We start from the raw sequence: 20,641 nt of genomic DNA on the forward strand, positions 1-20,641 counted from the left end.
CTAGGGATTCCGTTTGGAGAAATAACGGTGTGGATCTCCAAATCCAAAAAAAAAATATCTTCTCCAAAATTGTAAACTAAAATGTAAACCTATAAATGTCATTTTTGAACAATCGTGATTTTTTTGGGAAATTTTGAATCATGGATTTAACATTATTTTACCCCAAAATTCCATTTCTTTATCAAAAGAGGTTCCAAAATCATATCTTAAAATATTAGCTTGATTTTTGCAATTCAAGCCCGTAACTAAATTGAGTCTCCACTTCTCCAATGGAAGAGTATTCAATTTTGAATACTTGGAGAAGACAGACTAGTTCAATTTCTCCATTGGAGAAGGAGATTTGGAGACGCTTTGGAGACGGATTTTAATTTTGTTTCCTAAGAAACTTTCTATGGATAATATTATTGGGATTGCCAAGGCCATCAGATCCCAGATGAAAGATCCAAGATTAATCGATTAAATTTTACGATTTTTTAAAATTTTAACAAAAGTCTAATTAATTTTGGTTCCGAGTCTATTACTACTATTACAATCATCGAAGCTTATATTTTCTTCAATCATTTATCTAGCACTGCATTTTTTTATTGACATATTTTTCAAATCTTAATTTTACATCCAAGAATGTTACATCTACACAAGAACCAAACAATTTTAGAACTCTCATAACTATTCAATTACTATGTAATTCTCTATATATTTGAATAAAAATTTTTATTCGAAAGAATGAGTTTTTAGTATACATATTAATAAAGATTACACGGATATAGCAAATGAAACTTTTATTTTACTTAATTCTATTCATATTTAAAATTTATAATTTGTTGATTGTCTAAGTATTAGCCATATTTAGCATATCACAATGGCGCATTCCAGACTATTAACAATAAAACAACAAATTTATTGACTTTAAAAAGAATCATAATTCAAGAGAAGAAACAAGATCTTCAGAACTGACTATTCAATTGTCATTAATATCATTCTTATCTTGTCATGTTTTAAGCAGGATTTTTCTCTAAAATCTGTAGGAATATTTTATTTATTTTTGAATTCTCTCATCTGTGTTGTATCTGAGACTGGTGTTAATGTGGATTTTATAAGAATAACAGATAAATCTTTGAACAAGTATATGAGGTCTTTATAAAAATTGCATTCTAATAATAATGGAGATCTGGCAAAGTAATTACAAAGGAATTTGGTATTAATAATAGAAAGCAGCCAAAGTTCAATATTATTCTATCAACAATATTGCATTTGTATGCATATTTGAAGCACAATAAAAAATGTAAACAACTTTACAATTTGTAAAGTTTCTCCAAATAAGAAAATAGAGTTGGAGAAGATTTTTCTCCAAACGGGATCCCTACTAATAACAAATAAAAAAACAAAATTAACAATCGCTTGGGATGAAATGGAAATCATGAGGGAATTCATTGAATTCTTTGAATTCTTTGAACTCATCGAACTCCAATGATAAATCTATCGTGGCATTGCACGATGTAATCATTGGTGTAACGTATGTAATTGAAGGCGGAGAAAAAGTTTTTTTCTGAAGATTTCTTGGTGATGTTCGCTTTGGCTTTGCAGAGAGATCTATTTTAATCTCATTGTCAGCGCCTCTGTTGATGAATGCGCAAAGAAACTTCATTTAGAAGAATGAAATTACTCTGCAATTGAAATGATTTCAATTATTGACAAATTGGTAAACGCAATTGAATAGAAAATAACACATTTTAGACACTTTTAATCAAATCATTTCATGATATGTATTAATAAATTGAATTATTAGCATACGTTGGAAATAATTTTGAATACTTTTGTGTCGTGTAAAATATTTTTTTTAAATGAAGAAAATGCTACACATCTAAATAAATAATATTGAAATACTTTACAAGTTTGCCGCCCCTGCCTTTACACAACTCCCCCATAAAGTGAAGTCGATAGTCAAAGGTCAAGACTCTATCAGACAAATTGAGAGGAAAATGTAAAAAAATCCAATCTGTTGTGCATGAAAATTCGGTTCACTTCACTTCTGACAAAAGTGACAAGTTTACATGGCAAAAATATATAGGGTATTTTTTTTAAAAGTAGTTATCTTTATATATAAAAATAAAACTTTTGATATATTTGAGTAAATGATTTATTAATTTATTTATTTATTTTTTTTAAATCAAATCATATAAATATATATATATAATAGTGAAATAGAACAAGAGATAATTATTGATGATTAAATTGTAGACGAGGATAAAAGTTTAGATAAATTAATAAAATTAGTGTGGAATCAGACAAATTTCGGGTTGTTTGGGAAGGAATTGTTGGCTATGATGTACTGATTCATGATCAGTACATCATAGCCAACAATTCCTTATACAAAGTTCAAAAACTTGGGTGCAATCAGTTCTGATTGCACCCAAGTTTTTGAACTTTCTCGAGGGAATGAAAGGGTAAGAGGTATACATTATGAATATATACCTCTTACCCTTCCATTCCCTCTCTGACAGCGGGAAACTTTGTCTGAATGTTAAACTATTCAGACAAAGTTTCCCGCTGTTTGCGAAGGAATTGTTGGCTATGATGTACTGATTCATGATCAGTACATCATAGCCAACAATTCCTTATACAAAGTTCAATTTTCATATTTCATGTATGTAACTCTCTAAAACTATAAATCTGATTTTCATTTGGCAGATCCACTTCTTGTCTTTCCATTTTTTTTGAATCAATTTATACAAATAAACTTATAAAACACAAAATTATTATTTTATAATATAATTCTTAGATAATACATCCGATATGTAAAGTGTCAAAAATGAAGTGAACCGAATTTTCATGCATTACATAAAAAAATCCAATCTTTTAAAATGATGCATACAAAAATTTATAAGCCAGTCAATAAAAGATGTCCGGAACGTTAACAACCTTTTTTTTTCAAATTTGAATAAAAAATATATTATATCGCATATATGCATTGTATGTTGCATTAGAATCTTTGAAACTTGAATCAAGAAACCTACTTCTGAATTTTTTGACAAATTAAGACGATGACTTTTACTTGAGGACGATTCGACCAATATTCAATAAGTGAATTTAAAACGTGTACAATCATATAGTGCACTATATGAGTAATATATATGAATGTATAAATTCTGCTATAGTATTGATGTCAATACTCTATTATTTATGTACTGATTCTGAAAAAAGGTGAACAAAAGTCAGTGTTTCTCTAACATTAGAAGTGCTTTAGATCAAACGCAGCATACTACATTTACGTATTAGTAGTATTGATTTCATATGTATCATAAGCGGCGTCGAAATCCGAGATTTTTTCAGACCTTAAGATTTCGAAATCTTGAAGAAAAACTTAATATGTCATAGATTTTGCTATGCATTCATATTGTACACATATTTCTCTGCATATTATGTCGCATAAGTAGCTATTTATTTCAAACAGATATCGTAGAAAATCGAAAAAAAGAGACCAAGGAGAGAAAAATTTTAGTGTCAGATTTTCCTCCGCTTTTACGTTTCCACTGGAAACGACGCAACTATATATGATCATTCATTGAATTACTTTTCTTGTAGGGATTCAAATGACCCTAACTTATTTTTTTTCGAGTTTATTGAATTTTTAGCCTTAGTAAAACATCAACTCGATGAAGATTTTTATAAGACGATAGGTCTTGTTTGGTCGTGCAATGATCCCTTAAAGGTTCCACTTAAATTTCTTATCAATTTAGATAGCGGTTTCAATTTTTAGGAGATATTCATCATCTCTATCTTGCAATCCATCGAGATTAAGAGGAAATTATTTATAGCAATTTGTTCCCATATAGACTGATGTGGATAGTGAATATATTTTCATTGAATGAAAACAACATTCTATCATTTGAAAAAGAAATTTTAGAGCCCACAATTTCAAAATCAGAATCCTCATAGAGTACTGGATTTTCGGCGATACAACACAAACTACAACGGCACATACATTTCTATCTAATTTCATAAAATCTAATTTCAATATTTCTTTGGAGCTGCAAGATCCAACAAACAATTATGACATTGAGTCATTTATTTGTTTAATAACAAAATAGACAGAATATTGATAAAATTTTCATTCAATAATTAGGTTTATAAGAAGAATTTAAGAGCAACAGCTAAAATATCTCCAATGAGAAGGATAATGAAGAATGAAAGACTTTGTGGGAATGTATTTTGGCACCAATCGTGAATATATACAAAACCAGCCTTTTGACATGTTGAGAGATCATTCTTCGGCTTAGATTTGACCATGATCGCAAGTGTTAAGCCAAATACAAGTAATGCAATGGAAACACCAAGAGCACCATAGAAAATGAGTCCTTGGAATAGAGTAAGAATATCAAATTGAAGAGAATAATCCAAACTCCGTAGCAGGCAACAGTAGCAATGGCAAGGGCAAGGGCAGTTCCTAATACACCAAATATCTTCTTGAAACTGTCGTTTCTAAATTCACGTGGGAATTCATCCCATTTATCGGTCCACATGCAGTAGTAAATTAAGAATCCCAAGCTTCCAACACCGATGAATAGAAATGCACATATGGCGACAATCTTTCGAACCAGTGATTCGGTTTTAATATAATCGACAGCCTTCATCGAAACCATTGTTAAAGTGAAATGAAATGAAACGGTAAATATAAAAATTGATAATAAATCAATTTTTATTGCTTTGCATTTTCAAGCAGGAGCTGTTGAATGATCAGAATGCAAAATTCATTTGCATTTAAAATCCGCCAAATCAAATTTTTGAAATGGCCATTGAATTGTTTTTCATATCATATTTATTTTCAGTTAAAATGATATATTAATTTATTAAACAAGAATTTATTACGAAATTTTGAATTCCGTTAAATCAATTATTATCAAAATAAATTATTCTGAAGTTTACACGAATTTAATAAAAACTTATTGTATGAAAACGATTAGAATAGAAGTTAACAAAGCTGATTTCGAACATTTTTTTCATAAATTCGATCAATTTTATCAAATATCTATGAAAATTTTTTATTTAATGATTTAATATTAATATGAGAGTATAATCAATAATTTATCATTTTTAATACAATGATCACGATCATTTGTTCATGTATATTCCTGAAAATTCTGCTTATCTACGAAGGATTGGCCCTCGTAGGCATCCTGCTACAGCTGAATTAATTCAATTATTTGCTGAACTAAAGAGTTCATAAAAAAACTCTATTGTTAAAATTTCAATTATCGAAAAGTGCCATCTGCCCATAATAATTAATAATATAAAAACTCATATATATAGATTTGATCTGATGATTCTTAAAATTATTTGCATTAACTACCAAGAAAAAATTTATTTTAAAATTGCGATTATTTAAAAATCGTTTTTTTATTATATTTTGCTGCTCATCTTATATGTTATAAACTTTTGCTAAAGAATAATATTAAAAAATTGTATAAAATATTAATGATATTCTTTGAGAAACTGATTTCCAAAAATTAGTGATTTATATAGTGATACTTGACCAACATTAGAGTAATTATATAAATAAAGAATTTTTATTCATAAATGTTAGGTTAAATTATATTTGAATTTATAGAAGTACCTCCACTCTGGTTTTGAGGTGTGAGCAGATAACATTCAAGAATTAGAGTGTATTCATTTAAATTTAAATTAATGTGATTTGTCAGAAAGGCAATTTAATTTTTTGCAGTGATAAGAATAACCGAAATTTTCATTTACAACATGTGAAATGAATCAAAAACAAAAAGACAAAGTATGACTCATAAGAATGTTCTTAATAATTTTTTAATTTCAATGAAGTTTTTAAGATCATTTGGAAGTTAATATGAATTAAAAACTTGTATAATGATGATTGCCCAACATATCGGGAGTGTGACCATATACGGTTAAATAAATAGTGGATATAAAATAAAAGGTAATTGAAATAGAATAACATAATAAAAATTAAATCAAAAATGCAAGATTAATAGGCGCAGCAATTGTGTTATATTTCTCGAATAATCACTTCAAAATCATAAATATAAACTATTGAAATTAAATGGTCGATATTTGTTTTTGAGAGATTTGAGAATTGTGAATTTAACTATTCAATTTAAAAACATGGCAGTATTGAAAATAAAATGCAGGTCATATGAAATGAAAGATTGGGATAAGTATTTTGGTGCGTTTTAAAATTTGAATTAACATAGAATTCACATATTGAGAAATGATGTACAATCTCATATAACACATAGATCTCGGTTATTTATTGATCATTTCAAATTCAGAAGTTTTATGAATTCGTTTATGAAATATTTTTTTTTCATTAAATATTATTTAATTATTAAAACTCTTTCATATATATCAATATTTTTTGAAAGGATTAGGTGCAAATATTGACTTTCAATTTTTGAATATTATCAAAAATCCAAAAATAGATGAATCATTTTCCGTGATCGAATTTTGAATCCAAAAATCTAATTTGTTCATTTTGATGTCAAATCTTAATATTTTTGCTATTTATATTGCAAATATCATTTTAAATAGAATCTAGTATGCATGCTCTTAGTTGTTTGCTCAAAATTGATATATCAAAATTCTGAATATCTTAAATTTTTAGTTCATAATTTTTTGTGAAAGTTATTCTTGAATAATCATTCAATTTAATTTGTTCAGTTTTTCGCTTGAAAATTAAACTGGAATATATGTAATAAGTGGTATCACGATAGCTAATCATAAACATTTAATTTTTTTTTATTAATATTGAAATGAAAACATCAGTTTGGGAATTAATGACTGGAAAGAAAAAAAATCCAACTCAAGCTGAAGAAATCAAAGAAGCCTCAAAAAATGAAAACGATATTGATAAAGATCTCGATCAATCTACACTTTCATTTAAATATATTCAACCCGTCGATGAGAAGTTAAAACTTCTGGACAAATTCATACCTGATCAAGAATGGCTCAAGAAATTCTCTATGTGGTTCTCATATATGAGAATTTACATATCAGTATTAAGTAAAACTACAGAAGAAACAAATATTGATAAATTAATTCAAAGAATAGAAAATGGAGAACCACCTCAGATTAGTGAAATTTCTGGATGCGATGACATTTGCGATCTTTTTGCTTATTTCTCCAAATATGAATTAGATTACACTAAAAATGACTTAATTTGGATATTTACAGCTTCCATATATGAAACTCGTTTAGCTCCTGATGATTCTGTAAAATCAATGCAAATTATTCTCGAAAAAATTATTCAGCAAGTTAATGCTCTTAATTCGAAAGAGAATGTTCTATATTCAGATCTTATGATTCTTTACTGTATAATTACTACATTTTTCCATCAACATTAGAATAATATTTTCTTTCTTGTTGCACAAACAAATAATATGTAAATACCAATAAGTATGGGGTTGTATTATTCCTGATTCATGATTAATTCCATTATTGTCACTTTTCGACCCTATATGGGCAATATGGATAAACTCAGTTATTCCAATTCCAAAAAAGTGTCATATTCTAAATTATAGTTTATTCGGATTAATACATGCTGTCAATAATTAAAAAGTTGATTTTCTAAAACCCCACTATCTATTCTAAAAAGTAATCGGAATAATTTTTTGATCTTAAGCTTTGAATTTTCATTCGTGAAAAGTTTCGTTATCAGATAAATTGATTGTAGTAAATTAACAATTTTTGAATTGTCTATGAATTATTTGCTTATTAGCCTATAACACTACATGATGCCTTGATTCGTGATGTCTATTAAACAATCTTATCGATTTTGGTTCAATAATTGGTGCAAACAAATATGGAATTAGTTTTTGAACTTTCGAAAAGTTTGCATTAGGCCTTATGGATAACGTATCTTGGAGATCTACCAAGGTTTGCGTCTAAATTTGGTCCTCATATTTCCGGGTGACGTTATCAATGATTCATCAGAGAGCCATCTCAACATTTTGAACATATTTTTGAACTTCCATTACTGTATATTTCTTCGGAACTAGGATTTATGATTTAAAAACATTGACGATACAAACTATTTGGTCGGCAAAAATTATTTTTGACTTTAATTTTTATGACTCAGAGAAATCCTTTTGGTTTAAGCAAAGAGCATTACGACAAAGCAAAATCTGAGTATGAAGAACATCTAAAAAGAAATGATCCGCTAATAAGCAAAGAAACAGGTGTAAAGAAAACGAAATTGACAGATAATAAAGTCGAAGAAGATTTTAAAAACGAATCTGATGATCTTAGAAAGTTTTTAGAAGATAAAAATTACATTCTAGAATCACCAAAATTAGGATTTTCAAATCGCGATATTGATGAAATGCGGGAAATTGCTAAATCATTAAAAGACGAAACAACGTCAATCAATCTAATTGTAGAAAAGATTAGATTAGACAACTGATTGTATTTTTTTCTCCCTTAAAACTGTTTGTATGATAGAATAAATACTATTGTTTGTAAACATCATTGTTTTATAACATGTCAGTAAATGCTGTTAAGTAAGCATTCCAGAGGAATTGAAAAGTTGAGCAATCTTTTTGGTTTAATTTTTCTATATTAGCAAGTAAAGTATAAATATTTTAAAAGTTCATAGTATATCTTGAAATTAAACGGAAATCATTCTATGATTAATTATTGATTATCACAATTTCTTTCCAACTCCAATGTTACCACCATGATTGGCTTGGATCAAGTCTTCTCTAACTTCATTGGTGGTATCAATGTTGCCCAGTACACAATGTTCGACTACCAACAACTTGTTATTATCTGCAGCTGCATCTTCATCATCGTTAGCGTCGTTATAACATGCATTGCTGCTCGTGAGGAACAATTCCGCAAAAATATTGCCAAATCAAAACCATTTGTCCAGATTTTCCGTTCATTCAAGTCAATGCCAAAGCCAGTTCTCCACATCCATCGTTGGATGGGATAAGTTGATTTCAACAACGAATGTTCAAGTTAAGTCGGAGCAGATCTTTACAAGCTCCAAGGCAAGGACTACAATGAAGGTGTCCGCTTTGATCTCATCACCATTGGTGTTTCTTCATTCTTGTCATGGTTTAGTCATTTGTCCAAGATGCAGTCATCAAATGCATCGTCCTCAAGCTCTCATACGCACTCTAACAGGTCATTGATGGTAACTGCCTCATCCGACGAAAAATATTAACTTTTTATATATGAAAACTGGCTCATGTCAAAAAAATAGAGAGAATGTCAAAAAATGGTAAGTGCACCCTATAGGTAGGTAGTCATGCAAAATTTTCTTGTTCAATTTTTCAATTTTGGACGGCACTGTTTTTTCAGAAAGTATATTGACTAGGCTACAAAAGTGTCCGGATTCCTTTTTGAGTTTATAAATTAGAATTAATTTTATTAACCAAACCGAGGTCTTTTGGATTGTTTTGTTGAATATTGCCAATAGCACGACTGATTCCGAGTTCCTCTTACAATATAACAGTTGGATGGACTGATGCGACCGTCATCCCATCGAAATCACAAGTGATTTTGTTCTTATTTTCAAACAAAACCAATACAGAGACACACGTGTTGAAATGCCACAACCACTCCGCAGATACTTCCATCGTAAGAAGATACCATAGGACTTCAATTTTTTTAAAATATACAAATCTCATGCGATTATTATTTCTTACATGCAACATATCTATGCAACTTCTTTAAATGTAGATGCTTCAAACTATTAAAATTCTTGCCTGTAGTTAGGAGAATGATAAAGATTGAGGATTTTGTCACTTTTAGGAAATAATAACGTAGTTTTTTCAGAATGTCTTCGATAAATCAGTTTGTTGTTTATAGAAAGAAAGTAAAAATTCATCCAACAGAGATTCCAAAATCAACGTATGTGGCCGAAACATTCATGACAACTAAAAAACAAGAGCCGATTAAAGCTCGAGAATATTTTGAAACTCTTGCAATACCTAAAGCCCCTCCGAAAGAAGCCAGCCCAGTACCAATACCTAAATTCGAAAATAAAACACCAGAATTCGATTCAGTTGACTACCGTACTACCAATGCTAGCCTAGAAAGAGACCTTTATATTATGAAGTCTCTTCAAAAGAAAGAAGAACAAGCAAGAGGATCTGATCCCAAGGAGTTTTTAGCATGGCAGAAAGAAATGCGCCAAAAAGATGAAGAAGAACTTAAAGCTGCCATCGAAGCTCGAAGAACAGACTTAAATAACTGCAGAAGAAAGGCAATGAAAGCTAAAAAGAAAACAATTGAAGAAAGACTCGAAGTTGGTAAACAAATGAGATTAACGTTTAGCGAGGAAATTGCAAATGTTCGCGAAGAAATTGAAAGAGAAAGACAACAAATCATTGAACTCAAGAATCAGCGCGATTTACTACCTGTTTCTAATGTTGAAAAAGTCAAGCAAAGAAAGATTGCTGAATCTCGCGAAGTTCGAAAGCAAGTTCGTGAAGATTTAAAGCTTGCATCAAAGTTGCGTGCGGAAAAAACAAAACAAATTAAAGAAAATGCAATCAAAGTTCGTGATCAACTCAAAAATCATACAAACAGACATGGAGATGCTTTCAAAGGCAAAATAGAAATCACAGATACAAAATTCTTAGCAGCTCTCACCGATGAAGAGGCTCAAGCTCTTGTTGACCAGCATGCAGAAGAAAAACGTGCAAAAATTGAAACACAAATTGAGCAACACAGGAAAGCCAAAGAAGCTAAGATGGACAAACTCATCCAGATGCTCAATGAAGTCACTGCTGCTCGGGAACAGAAAGAAGAAGAACACGAGAGACTTCGGTTACAGAAACAAGAAGAAGAAAGGAAAGAACTCGAAAAGAAACAAATGGAGGAAGAAGAAAAGATTATCGAGCTCGAAAAGAAGCTGGAAAAGAAAAGGAAGCAAAGAATACAAGAAGCACAAGAAATGGAAGAACACACAAGACAGATAGATGCTAGAACTAGATACTTAGCTCTAAATAAGAAAGCTTTGCAAACAAAAACTTTCCAAAATCAACAGGACGGTAAACTTCGCGCTGCTAAAGAAAGACAGACACTCCTCATGAGTGAGAATGGTGTTGAAATGAAGAAATCTAAGAAACAATACTCTAATGCAGAACTAACTGCACTCAAAGGGTTACTCGGTATGTAATTTTAATTTATAAATGTTAATTTTTCTGATTGTAATTAATTCACATATTTTAATTTGAATCCTCTTTCTCAATAAGTGAAGAAAATAATAAGTTATTATAAATTTGATATAACGCAATTTTTTATTTATTTCTTCGTTAAAAAGGAATAAAAACTTTATTTTTACTCTTTTAATTCTAATATTTTACCAACACAGATGATTCTTTATCATTTCTTTGTACAATTCTTTGAAAATTAATGAAAAAAAAGAATGATATTTGTGATATAACATAATTTTTTAAGATGCACCTTTAATTCATCATTTTTTGGATATATAAAAACAACTACACTTTAAATTTTGCTTAATTAAAGAGCTCGAATTCCAAAAAAAAAATCATATCGATGAAAAATTTCATTAAAAATATGAAAAATGGAAATATTGGATAATAATCCAAATAATCAAATTAACTCGTTTTTACTCATAAAAAACATCTAATATTTGATCTTGATATCATATTTGATATATATTCATTTCTGAGTTGATTCAATGCCTTGATTACACTTAGAAATATTATTTTTATAACAAATTTCTTATTTTCGTTTTGAAAAATAATATATTATTTCAAAAACAAGAAGTAAATATATGAATGGGAACTTACAGCATTCGCATAGATATAGTGACAGTAGCGTGACATTTCGTTTTTAATATTCGGATAATTTTGGATTTGTTAATATCAGAAATATCCAATGATTGTATTTGTTACTGTGAATTTATGATAGAAACTGTTGTAATTCATTGTAAATTTATATAATAAAGTCGACTTATTGTTTCTTATTGCAAAAATTTCCTCAAATATCAATAACTTTTCATATAATCAAGTCATATGATTATCAATCATTAGTTACGTAAATATTCAGATTTACAAGAAATTTTGTCGCTCCATTTTCGAGATGATAAATTTTGATATTTATTGAGCGATTTGGCCTGAGAAATCTTGACCTTGTCAATATGTAGCGATATTGTTGCAATATGATTAAAATTAATGATATTGATTTTAAATTGAATATTGCGTGAGAATAACTCAAAAGGCAACTAATTATATTATACAAGAAAGTTGCTGTTTGGAGCAATAAATTAGGCTGCATCAAGCATTTCTTTCATTTCTGGAATAGCGAGTTGAAAAGAAGCGATCAGTAACCCTAGGAAAAATAATTCTAGGGGTAAATTAACAATGAATGCAATTGAATTTAAATTTTTGCAAATCATAAATATTAAGTTATTACAGAAGAAATTCTCTATCGTTAAAAACTGACATGTAAAAATTTCTCTACTTAAAAATAGCCAATCAATTCAAAATATTGTATGACTTAAATCAAATATTTCAAAACATATATCAATTTAAAAAGATTTTTTCGATACTTTCGAGTTTTACTAGTCTGATATATCATTATAAATCATGTTTTATCGAAATTGTTTCACTATAAAATTACGTCTCAAAAGTGCCAAAATTCAAATAAATCAAAAATGTATCAAAACGCTCAATATGGAGATGGTTTTGATTTTCAAGATTACCCAGAACAGCAACAACCACAAAATACTGAAGAAGAAGGATCTCAGCAGCCCCCTGCTTCAGGAAGCGTTTTAAGTCAAGAAGATTTTGATTCACTTATCAAAACAGTTCAGCTTCTTCGAATTTCTCAACTCAGATATATCGTTCAAAAATTCGCAATTCCTGCAAGTGGAAATAAGACGAAATTGTTAGGACTCGTTATTCAAATTTTCCATAATTTACGTTACGATCCTGTTCTTGTACAAATATATCAAGAAATCAACAACCTTCTAGCTCAGCAAGATGCACCTTTCTCGTCGCCATCTCTGACATCAAGCTCGATTGAACTTTCTCAGCCTAATCCCGAATATATCCCATCATTTAACCTATGCATTATTATTAATTTTGAAGCTTCTGTCTTCGGTCCTCTTCTCGCCAAACCAGGAAGGAGCGCAAATAAGTTCAGATTCACTACTCCTCCTGCTGTTCGTCCAACAATTGTCACATTTTTATTTTACAATGGCAACCCTCAACCTTTTTCAATTCAGTTTGAGCTTAATGGTATTCCGTTTGAAATTTCCAAAGACGATTCGCAGCCAGCCCCAATTGATGTTACAGCAGTCCTATCACAACCTGGTATAGAGAATGTCTTGGATATTAAAGCTGTTAATTGTGCAGTTCCGATTATGATTCAATTATTCCAATACGAATACGTAGGGCTTCGCGCTTGTATACATCAAATCTGCGGAAATATCGATATATCCAAAGAGCAACCAATGGTTAAAACAAATACTTGCGCCCATCATAACGGTTTTTCACTGGTACAATATCTCTCATCTGCATTATCTACAGGTCATTGGTTTTGCCCTGTATGCGGTGCTGATGCTTCTCTTCAAAATCTGATCGTTCTTCAATCAGTTCCAGTACCAAATTCTCCTCCCCAACAGCAAGCATCGCAGCAACTTACTCCTCCTCAACAGCAGCCGGTACAACAGGCAAATCAGCAACAAGCTCCAGTTCAACCTCAAATGCAACAAGTTATGATGTCCCCCCAGCCTCCTGCTATACCTTCTGAAAGCATTTTCGGAATTCAAACAGGGGATTTCTTCCAGGCTAGCCTCATTGATCAAATGGATTGGGATTCATTTTAAGGGTGTTCGATAATTATGTAATAAAAGAAATGTATAAAAGAAATAATCTTTCTATAGTTTTTATTCAACCTGAGCTCCCTAAAATCTATGAAAAATCTCGGAAGCATAAGGAAAAAATAGCTACATCAAAAGAAAATTCAGAAATGGAAATTGATAAACAAGTAAATTTAAAAACAGCAAGCTTTACGACAGCGTTAGAAGAAAAGAAAGCTCAAATACAAGAGCTTAAGTGAGAGATTTCACAAATACGCAGTGAGCTCAAAATGCAAATTGAATCAATATCAGAAAACAAGATTGAAATACAAAGGCTTACATCCGACAACGAGAAATTTAATAATGAAAAGAATTCTGCTTTAAATGAGATTACTCAATTAAAATTACAAATCAAAGATTGTCAAACACAAATATCATACACTCAGAGTGATAAGATGGAACTTGAGAACAAAAATGATGAGTTGACGAAGTAGATGGAAGTCTGGTCAAAATCATTTGGCATCTTTCCCAAAAAGTTGATAAAAACAATATACGTATCTTTAAAAAATTAATTTGAGAAGTTCTAGCATAGAAAACAGTTTTTTTATCTCACATTATGAAATCAACGCTTACTTTCCTCTTATCCTGCGTTTTGTGGTGTTTGACGATGTAATGTTTTCACTAATACTACAAAAATCGGTGAATAAAACAAGTCTGTTATGATGCAATTGAATTTTGTTATTATTTTAAAAGTTTATATCTATAAAATAAAAGATTGCAAATTGTAAGTATAACTTAAGAAAATAAAGAGATTTTTAAAATTTATATCAGAATCTACCAAATAAAAACATTTCAGTAATTCGTAATTAATCAGATAAGGATCAATAAATAGTGCATTCATACAGTAATCTTTGATATCGCTCATTTTTTGACTTTTTATCAAATTTTCGGATAATAAACCAATAACATAATACAGAATTGGATCAATTGATTCGGTTGAGTGATTGTGTTAAAGTACGGTAGCCAGGTCTTATAATTTCGAAAGTATGTATAATTAAATATCGAAAACAAAGATCATTTCCAAAATTCGAGTGACAAATATTCATGGCAAACGCATATGATTTTGGGGACTTCACTGTATCCAGATATTTGAAGTCTGGCTCAGAACTTCAGAGTACTTCACCCAAAAATGTTTTGTTTTTCTCAATTTTCATATATTTGAGGGAAACTAAAAACCGTCTTAATAAAATTGAGAGATGTATTCTTAAAATCATAAGAAATTTAGATATAAATCAAAATTAAATTTGGAAAATTTTGAAAAAATAAAATTCCAAAATAATGTGCAATATAATATGTATCAATTATGAAAGTGATATTCATCATATCCAAAGTCATTTTTTCTGATATCAGATTTTCTCAGATCCGTGTTTTGGAACTTTTATCGCTTTGGGAGGGCGCGAAGCGCCCTCCCAAAGCGAAAGAATCCAAAATAACCCGATTTTAAATTTTGAGATCGAAATCTCTAATTTTTCCGATATAAAAAAAAAAAAAAAAAAAAAAAAAATGGGGCTTCCAGGCACTTCGTGCCTTCTAGCCCTGAGGATGATTGGTATAATGAAGTTTTTTTTTTCTTGGGGTGGTCTTCCAGGCACTTCGTGCCTTCTAGCCCACATAAATGAAGTTTTTATTCGGAGGTCTTCCAGGAGCTTTTCACAAATTATATATGTTTTCATGTTTTGTCAAGACTTCTTCGTAAATGTTTTGTCAAGACTTCTTCGTAAATGTTTTGTCAAGACTTCTTCGTAAATGTTTTGTCAAGACTTCTTCGTAAATGTTTTGTCAAGATTCTTCGTAAATGTTTTGTCAAGACTTCTTCGTAAATGTTTTGTCAAGACTTCTTCGTAAATGTTTTGTCAAGACTTCTTCGTAAATGTTTTGTCAAGACTTCTTCGTAAATGTTTTGTCAAGACTTCTTCGTAAATGTTTTGTCAAGACTTCTTCGTAAATGTTTTGTCAAGACTTCTTCGTAAATGTTTTGTCAAGACTTCTTCGTAAATGTTTTGTCAAGACTTCTTCGTAATGAGCGTAAATGACCCAAAAATAATGTTTATGTTAGAATGTTAGATCTAACACGTTTTCTAACATGTTTTCTAACATCGTAGAAAACTCATGATTTCATCGTAAATGTTTTGTCAAGACTTCTTCATCGTAAATGTTTTTAACTTCACTTTAAAATGCCACGTAAGCTACGTAAGAATATACGTAAGAGGAAGAGAGCATTGAAACATCCAATAGTAAGACTAACACCACAACAACAGTTGCACACAACAAATGCTGAATGACCCCACTATGTTGCAACAAATGTCAAGCAATCCTATGCTTTTAAACCGAGTTGTTGGTGCACAGAGTGGAGGTTTAAGAGCGGCACTTTTAGCGAAAATGGCAGGCTATGGTGGAGCTGCAGACGGAACAGCTTATAACCCTCAAAGTCAAATGAATTTGAGTTCACTCAAAAATCAAATAACAGATGTCAAAAAGTCAAACATAGACATACAGAAACAATAAGTGAAAACGAAAAGAAAACTAGAATATGACAGACACACAAAGAAACTCAATGAGTTAAACGTAGAGAAAAAGAAGAAAGAAGAACAACTGAAAGAACTAAGTACAGAGGAATATGCGAAAAAAGTGTCAGAAAAACAGCAGAAGTAGCAAAAATGGAACAAGATGTCATAAATTTGAAAAACCATACTACTCGATATAAAGTACTGAAAGATGAAGAGATAAAACAAAAAGCCCTGAAGACATATATGGATAGCGATGAAGTATAAAAAAGAAGTTGAAGCAAATGTAAAGGCAGAAAAACTTTTACAGTTGCAAAACCAAACCGTACAGTATGAAAACTTAGCACAAGAAAGTAAAATAACGACGCGGCTATGCAAAAGGCAATGAAAGCGCAGAATATATAAAAGCCAACAATGACTGGTTAGATGCCCAAGCCAACGCTAAAGCAGCCCAACTCATAGGTCAATAAGGACAAAAATACAAGCGGATGAAGACAGTTCAAATGAAGGCTTTAACAAATGCTGACTTTAAGAACGCCTTCGAAGCTCTTCATAGTAAGGTGAAACAAGTGAACGACTTCTCATCTGGAAAGAAACTGAAGTCTGAAGGTTTCGACAAAGAGTTAAGAGAAGTAGCACAAAATATGACGAAATAACAGATGCAGCAACGAGACAGGCAGTTCAAAGTGCCTATGACGCCGTTAGAGCAACTGTTGTGGAAAGTCAAGAAAAAGAGTTACAACAGACCAAAACAGACCTAGTAAATGCTTTCTTAAAAACGAAAAGTCAGGTAGGACATTACGCTGCAGATGGAACATATGTGCCACAGCTGGTGGAACTTATATACCACCAAACCCTCCAAGAGAAGCACCTGCACCAGGACTACCTAAAACATTTACATCGTCACATGGACACAGACACAGGCATGCACCAAACCAACACAACAACCAACAGTTCAAATCCAGCACAACAAACAAACCAAAACCAACAGTTCAAAAACCAGCACAGCAACCAACAGTTCAAAATCCAGCACAACAACAACCACAAACAGAGCAAGGACATAAAAGAAGTAGAGAACAAGGAAACCAAGAATTCTTAAAAATGCTTAAAGAAGAGTGTGGTTTCCCAGATACTGTTGACTTTAGTGACAGATTATAAAGAAGCTATTAGAAAGTTCAAGGATGGAAATACTGACCCGAACCTATTTAGCTTTATGGCTCAGCACCAAAACGGATATAATCTCAAACCTGGAAAATACAAGCTCGCTAAGGGATATGATTTAATAGCATATCATCCAAATGACATGGATGAATTTACTCCGAGATATTTGATGTCAGAGCTAAATGACAATTCAACTTTCGTCATGAAACGCGTAAAAAATAGAGACGGAACGAAAGAACAAAAGCTTATGAATGCGGATGACGTAGATAGGGAAATTGTTGAAAACGGTCTCGGAATATATGAAATGCCAGCAGATGAGGTACAAGAAACTCCACAGGAAGAAGTTCAGATACAACCAGACATGGAAGAAATAGTTCAGCAACAACAGCTAGAAGAGCCTGAAGGAAACGAACAAGTCACTCCTTTGGAAACTAACTTCACAGAACTAGATGAAGATTTGGAACAGCCGAAAAATCTTGACCCTCAACAAGAGTATGCGGAGAATATGGAATATTTCCAAGAGTCTAAAAAAATTCGGCTGACATAGTAGAAGAATATCGAAAAATGTTTGCCGACATACAAAAGACTCCAGCACCAGATGAAAATATTCAGCATAGAATGGAAGCACTGAAAGAAATGTACACAAAATACAACAACCCTTTTTACTTACGAGCATTTAACGTTCAATCTTCGGATGAACTCGGTGAAAATAAAAGGTTAAATTTCAAGAAAACATATAGAAAATGAAACATTGTTTTAAAGTTCATTCAGAACCTAACCAAGATGGAAACAAACCTACTTTTGTTTCTGCAGACGATGGAACTACAATGAGATGGGGTCATAAAGCTAATCCAGATAGGTGGTTCATAAACTTACAACCACAATTCCAAGAAGTTGTAGACGCAATGGAAGTCAATGGTGAACCAGATATAGCTGGTATTTTCAGCGCGGCTTTAATGCCATTGAAAGATATGAAAGATGCAGATATTTTGGACCAGTATGAAATGAACATGGCTGATGGAAATATAACCTGACGTTCTAGAACATTTATCTCAAAGAACTACACAGAACCATAAAGATGGTATATTTGGTGAAGAGTTTAGAAAGAAAGTTAGGGAGACAGAAGGAAGAGAACCTATTGTACATGACCTTGCAAATGAAAGTTTGCAAAATGTCATAAAAACTTACTTTGCAGACAATGAAATGAGAAGGGATGAATATTTAAGAAAACTCAAATGGACAGTACCAAATGAAATGTTAGTATTGAAAAACATGTTCCTTGACAAAATAAAACCAACTACAGAAATAAACGACGCAAGACTGAAAGATTGGGTAAAAGCTTTCCCATTCACAAAAGATATAGTTGGTAACATGGAAAGAAAACCAGAATGGCTACAAAAACATATATTTGGAAACGAGCATATTCCATATGGACAGGCACTGTTTGAAGAGCTTGAACCGGAAACTCAGGACAGAGTCATGCAAACAATAAGCGACGACTCAAATACAAACTATGACAAACTCTTTCTAGGATATAGGTTACCTGAGATGGGCGACCAGAGCCCAAAGGCAAAAAGGACATGGAAAATTTGCAACATACTAGATGAACATGAGGCAAAGATGCAACAACTTCAAGCAGAGGGCAATGAAGGAAAAAGAAGAGTTAAAAACTCAGTCAGGAAGAAAGTAAAGCTTGGTCCGAGTGGGTTCTATTATGACACATAAATCCAACTATTCTATATTTTTACTCATATGAAATGTACGCCGCTCAGAATATAACGCCAACAGTTTTGGATGCCATGAATGGAAATGTTTCCGAATGGTATAACGAATGCGACAATGCCATTAGAAGGTCAGAAATAGTTCCTGGAACTTACGAATATACAACTGCTGTTTCTTATGGAAACGTAGGTGAGTTTGGAGAAGGTTCTTCAACAACAGTAGATATTGCTTGCGACAGGTTTCATATAATTTCTATTGACAACTCTTTCTTATACGTGGAACAAGACATTGAAATAAAACCTTCTGCCAAGTTGTCTGACAAGAAAGGTTGCAATGGAATTTTCTATGTCGGATACCAATATGCTCCAGAAGTTTTCATGGGATATAAGATATATTCTAACTCTGACTTAGTTCAAACAGTAACATGGGCAAACTATGAATGGTTCGCTTTGAGAAACTCAGTACAACCACAAGCTAGAGAACAAACAGACCAGTATGCAACTATTGAGAAAATAAGAAGACTTGACCCTAACGTTCCAGGAGTTTATGTTAACCTTTCTGGACAAACTGCAGCAGCAGTAACCAAAGTAAAACTGAAACTTAGAGTTCCTTTGTCATCTTTCCTCATCTTCAGGTTTTTAAGATACTACTTGCCAAACTGGGCAGGAAAAAATTTCTATCGAACTTACTCCAAGCAAAAATAACTTAGTCATTGCACCAACACAAGACCCATTCACTCTTACAGAAGTAGTGGGAACAAATAAAATGTCATTCGCCGACTTTTGCAAAAACAAAGTTGACTTAGACTTTGGTTTCTCAAACCTCAACACTGAAGTAAACTATTATTTCAATGCTGCTGGAGATGCTTGGGACCCAGTTAAGTTCACATGCGAAAAGTTTGAATGCAAGAGAATAGAAGCAGACTTGCAGTCTATATGTTGGACCCAGATATTTCAAATGCTTTAGCTGCCAAATATATTGCAGTTCCACTTATGTTCCCTATACACCAAATATCTGTCAAAGACTTTGCAGGTGAAGTTGGAAACCAAAGTGCTGACCCAGGTGCAAGAACAGATATTGCTTTAACAACTGCAATGAAACATGCAGATACTATGTTTGTACTGTTCAGACGAACTATAAATGACTATTCTTGTTTCTACAACCCCGGTATTAATATCATATAAAACATAGATGGCAAATATTATCCAAGAGAAGAATATTCTAAGTTAGGATATGAGGTCATACAACTTGACATTAGATGCTATGAACTTTAACAACAACTTCACAACAACCATTAACCCTGAAATGCAAAGTTCTATTATGCCATATGTGAAAGTATGGACTCATACAGGAGCTCAAAAAAACTCAATATACAAATGGAGACCGTTCA

The 20,641-nt window shown here is 31.6% G+C and overlaps 9 protein-coding genes and 1 pseudogene across 10 annotated transcripts, besides 4 other annotated features; 8 read left to right on the forward strand and 2 right to left on the reverse strand.

The window, feature by feature from the left end:
- Positions 1-150: 150 nt before the first annotated feature.
- Positions 151-1,701, reverse strand: TVAGG3_0157730 (uncharacterized protein; the record flags this gene model as incomplete). Its single annotated transcript, XM_001305103.1, has 1 exon — positions 1,388-1,645. One exon carries the CDS (start codon positions 1,643-1,645, stop codon positions 1,388-1,390), a length of 258 nt encoding a protein of 85 aa, XP_001305104.1.
- Positions 1,702-2,281: 580 nt separating this feature from the next.
- Positions 2,282-2,630: a mobile genetic element.
- Positions 2,631-4,298: 1,668 nt separating this feature from the next.
- Positions 4,299-4,640, reverse strand: TVAGG3_0157750 (uncharacterized protein; the record flags this gene model as incomplete). The annotated part of the gene is made up of 1 exon (XM_051224855.1): positions 4,299-4,640. One exon carries the CDS (start codon positions 4,638-4,640, stop codon positions 4,299-4,301), a length of 342 nt encoding a protein of 113 aa, XP_051109841.1.
- A 2,136-nt stretch (positions 4,641-6,776) lies between these two features.
- On the forward strand, positions 6,777-7,367 carry TVAGG3_0157760 (uncharacterized protein; the record flags this gene model as incomplete). The annotated part of the gene is made up of 1 exon (XM_001305105.1): positions 6,777-7,367. The coding sequence occupies one exon, from the start codon at positions 6,777-6,779 to the stop codon at positions 7,365-7,367; it is 591 nt and encodes a 196-aa protein (XP_001305106.1).
- Positions 7,368-8,092: 725 nt separating this feature from the next.
- TVAGG3_0157770 (uncharacterized protein) lies at positions 8,093-8,425 on the forward strand (the record flags this gene model as incomplete). Its single annotated transcript, XM_001305106.1, has 1 exon — positions 8,093-8,425. The coding sequence occupies one exon, from the start codon at positions 8,093-8,095 to the stop codon at positions 8,423-8,425; it is 333 nt and encodes a 110-aa protein (XP_001305107.1).
- A 273-nt stretch (positions 8,426-8,698) lies between these two features.
- TVAGG3_0157780 (sucrose transmembrane transporter protein) lies at positions 8,699-8,956 on the forward strand (the record flags this gene model as incomplete). Its single annotated transcript, XM_001305107.1, has 1 exon — positions 8,699-8,956. The coding sequence occupies one exon, from the start codon at positions 8,699-8,701 to the stop codon at positions 8,954-8,956; it is 258 nt and encodes an 85-aa protein (XP_001305108.1).
- A 274-nt stretch (positions 8,957-9,230) lies between these two features.
- Positions 9,231-9,260: a mobile genetic element.
- Positions 9,231-9,260: a terminal%2Cinverted (terminal inverted repeat of tvBac_53III transposon ID:TVAGG3_0157790).
- Positions 9,261-9,805: 545 nt separating this feature from the next.
- TVAGG3_0157800 (uncharacterized protein) lies at positions 9,806-11,152 on the forward strand (the record flags this gene model as incomplete). The annotated part of the gene is made up of 1 exon (XM_001305108.1): positions 9,806-11,152. One exon carries the CDS (start codon positions 9,806-9,808, stop codon positions 11,150-11,152), a length of 1,347 nt encoding a protein of 448 aa, XP_001305109.1.
- A 1,491-nt stretch (positions 11,153-12,643) lies between these two features.
- Positions 12,644-15,043, forward strand: TVAGG3_0157810 (zinc finger, RING/FYVE/PHD-type domain-containing protein; the record flags this gene model as incomplete). The annotated part of the gene is made up of 1 exon (XM_001305109.1): positions 12,656-13,831. One exon carries the CDS (start codon positions 12,656-12,658, stop codon positions 13,829-13,831), a length of 1,176 nt encoding a protein of 391 aa, XP_001305110.1.
- A 995-nt stretch (positions 15,044-16,038) lies between these two features.
- On the forward strand, positions 16,039-17,177 carry TVAGG3_0157820 (annotated as a pseudogene). The gene has a single exon. A coding segment is annotated over exon 1 (1,139 nt).
- Positions 17,178-17,671: 494 nt separating this feature from the next.
- Positions 17,672-17,872, forward strand: TVAGG3_0157830 (protein of unknown function, DUF4106 family; the record flags this gene model as incomplete). Its single annotated transcript, XM_051224856.1, has 1 exon — positions 17,672-17,872. A coding segment is annotated over one exon (201 nt), but the record flags the coding sequence as incomplete, so codon positions are not given.
- A 929-nt stretch (positions 17,873-18,801) lies between these two features.
- TVAGG3_0157840 (protein of unknown function, DUF4106 family) lies at positions 18,802-19,254 on the forward strand (the record flags this gene model as incomplete). The annotated part of the gene is made up of 1 exon (XM_051224857.1): positions 18,802-19,254. The coding sequence occupies one exon, from the start codon at positions 18,802-18,804 to the stop codon at positions 19,252-19,254; it is 453 nt and encodes a 150-aa protein (XP_051109843.1).
- Positions 19,255-19,340: 86 nt separating this feature from the next.
- Positions 19,341-20,641: part of a mobile genetic element that runs on past the window's edge.

Source organism: Trichomonas vaginalis, chromosome IV (genome assembly GCF_026262505.1).
Source record: "Trichomonas vaginalis G3 chromosome IV, whole genome shotgun sequence".
NCBI lineage: Eukaryota > Parabasalia > Trichomonadida > Trichomonadidae > Trichomonas > Trichomonas vaginalis.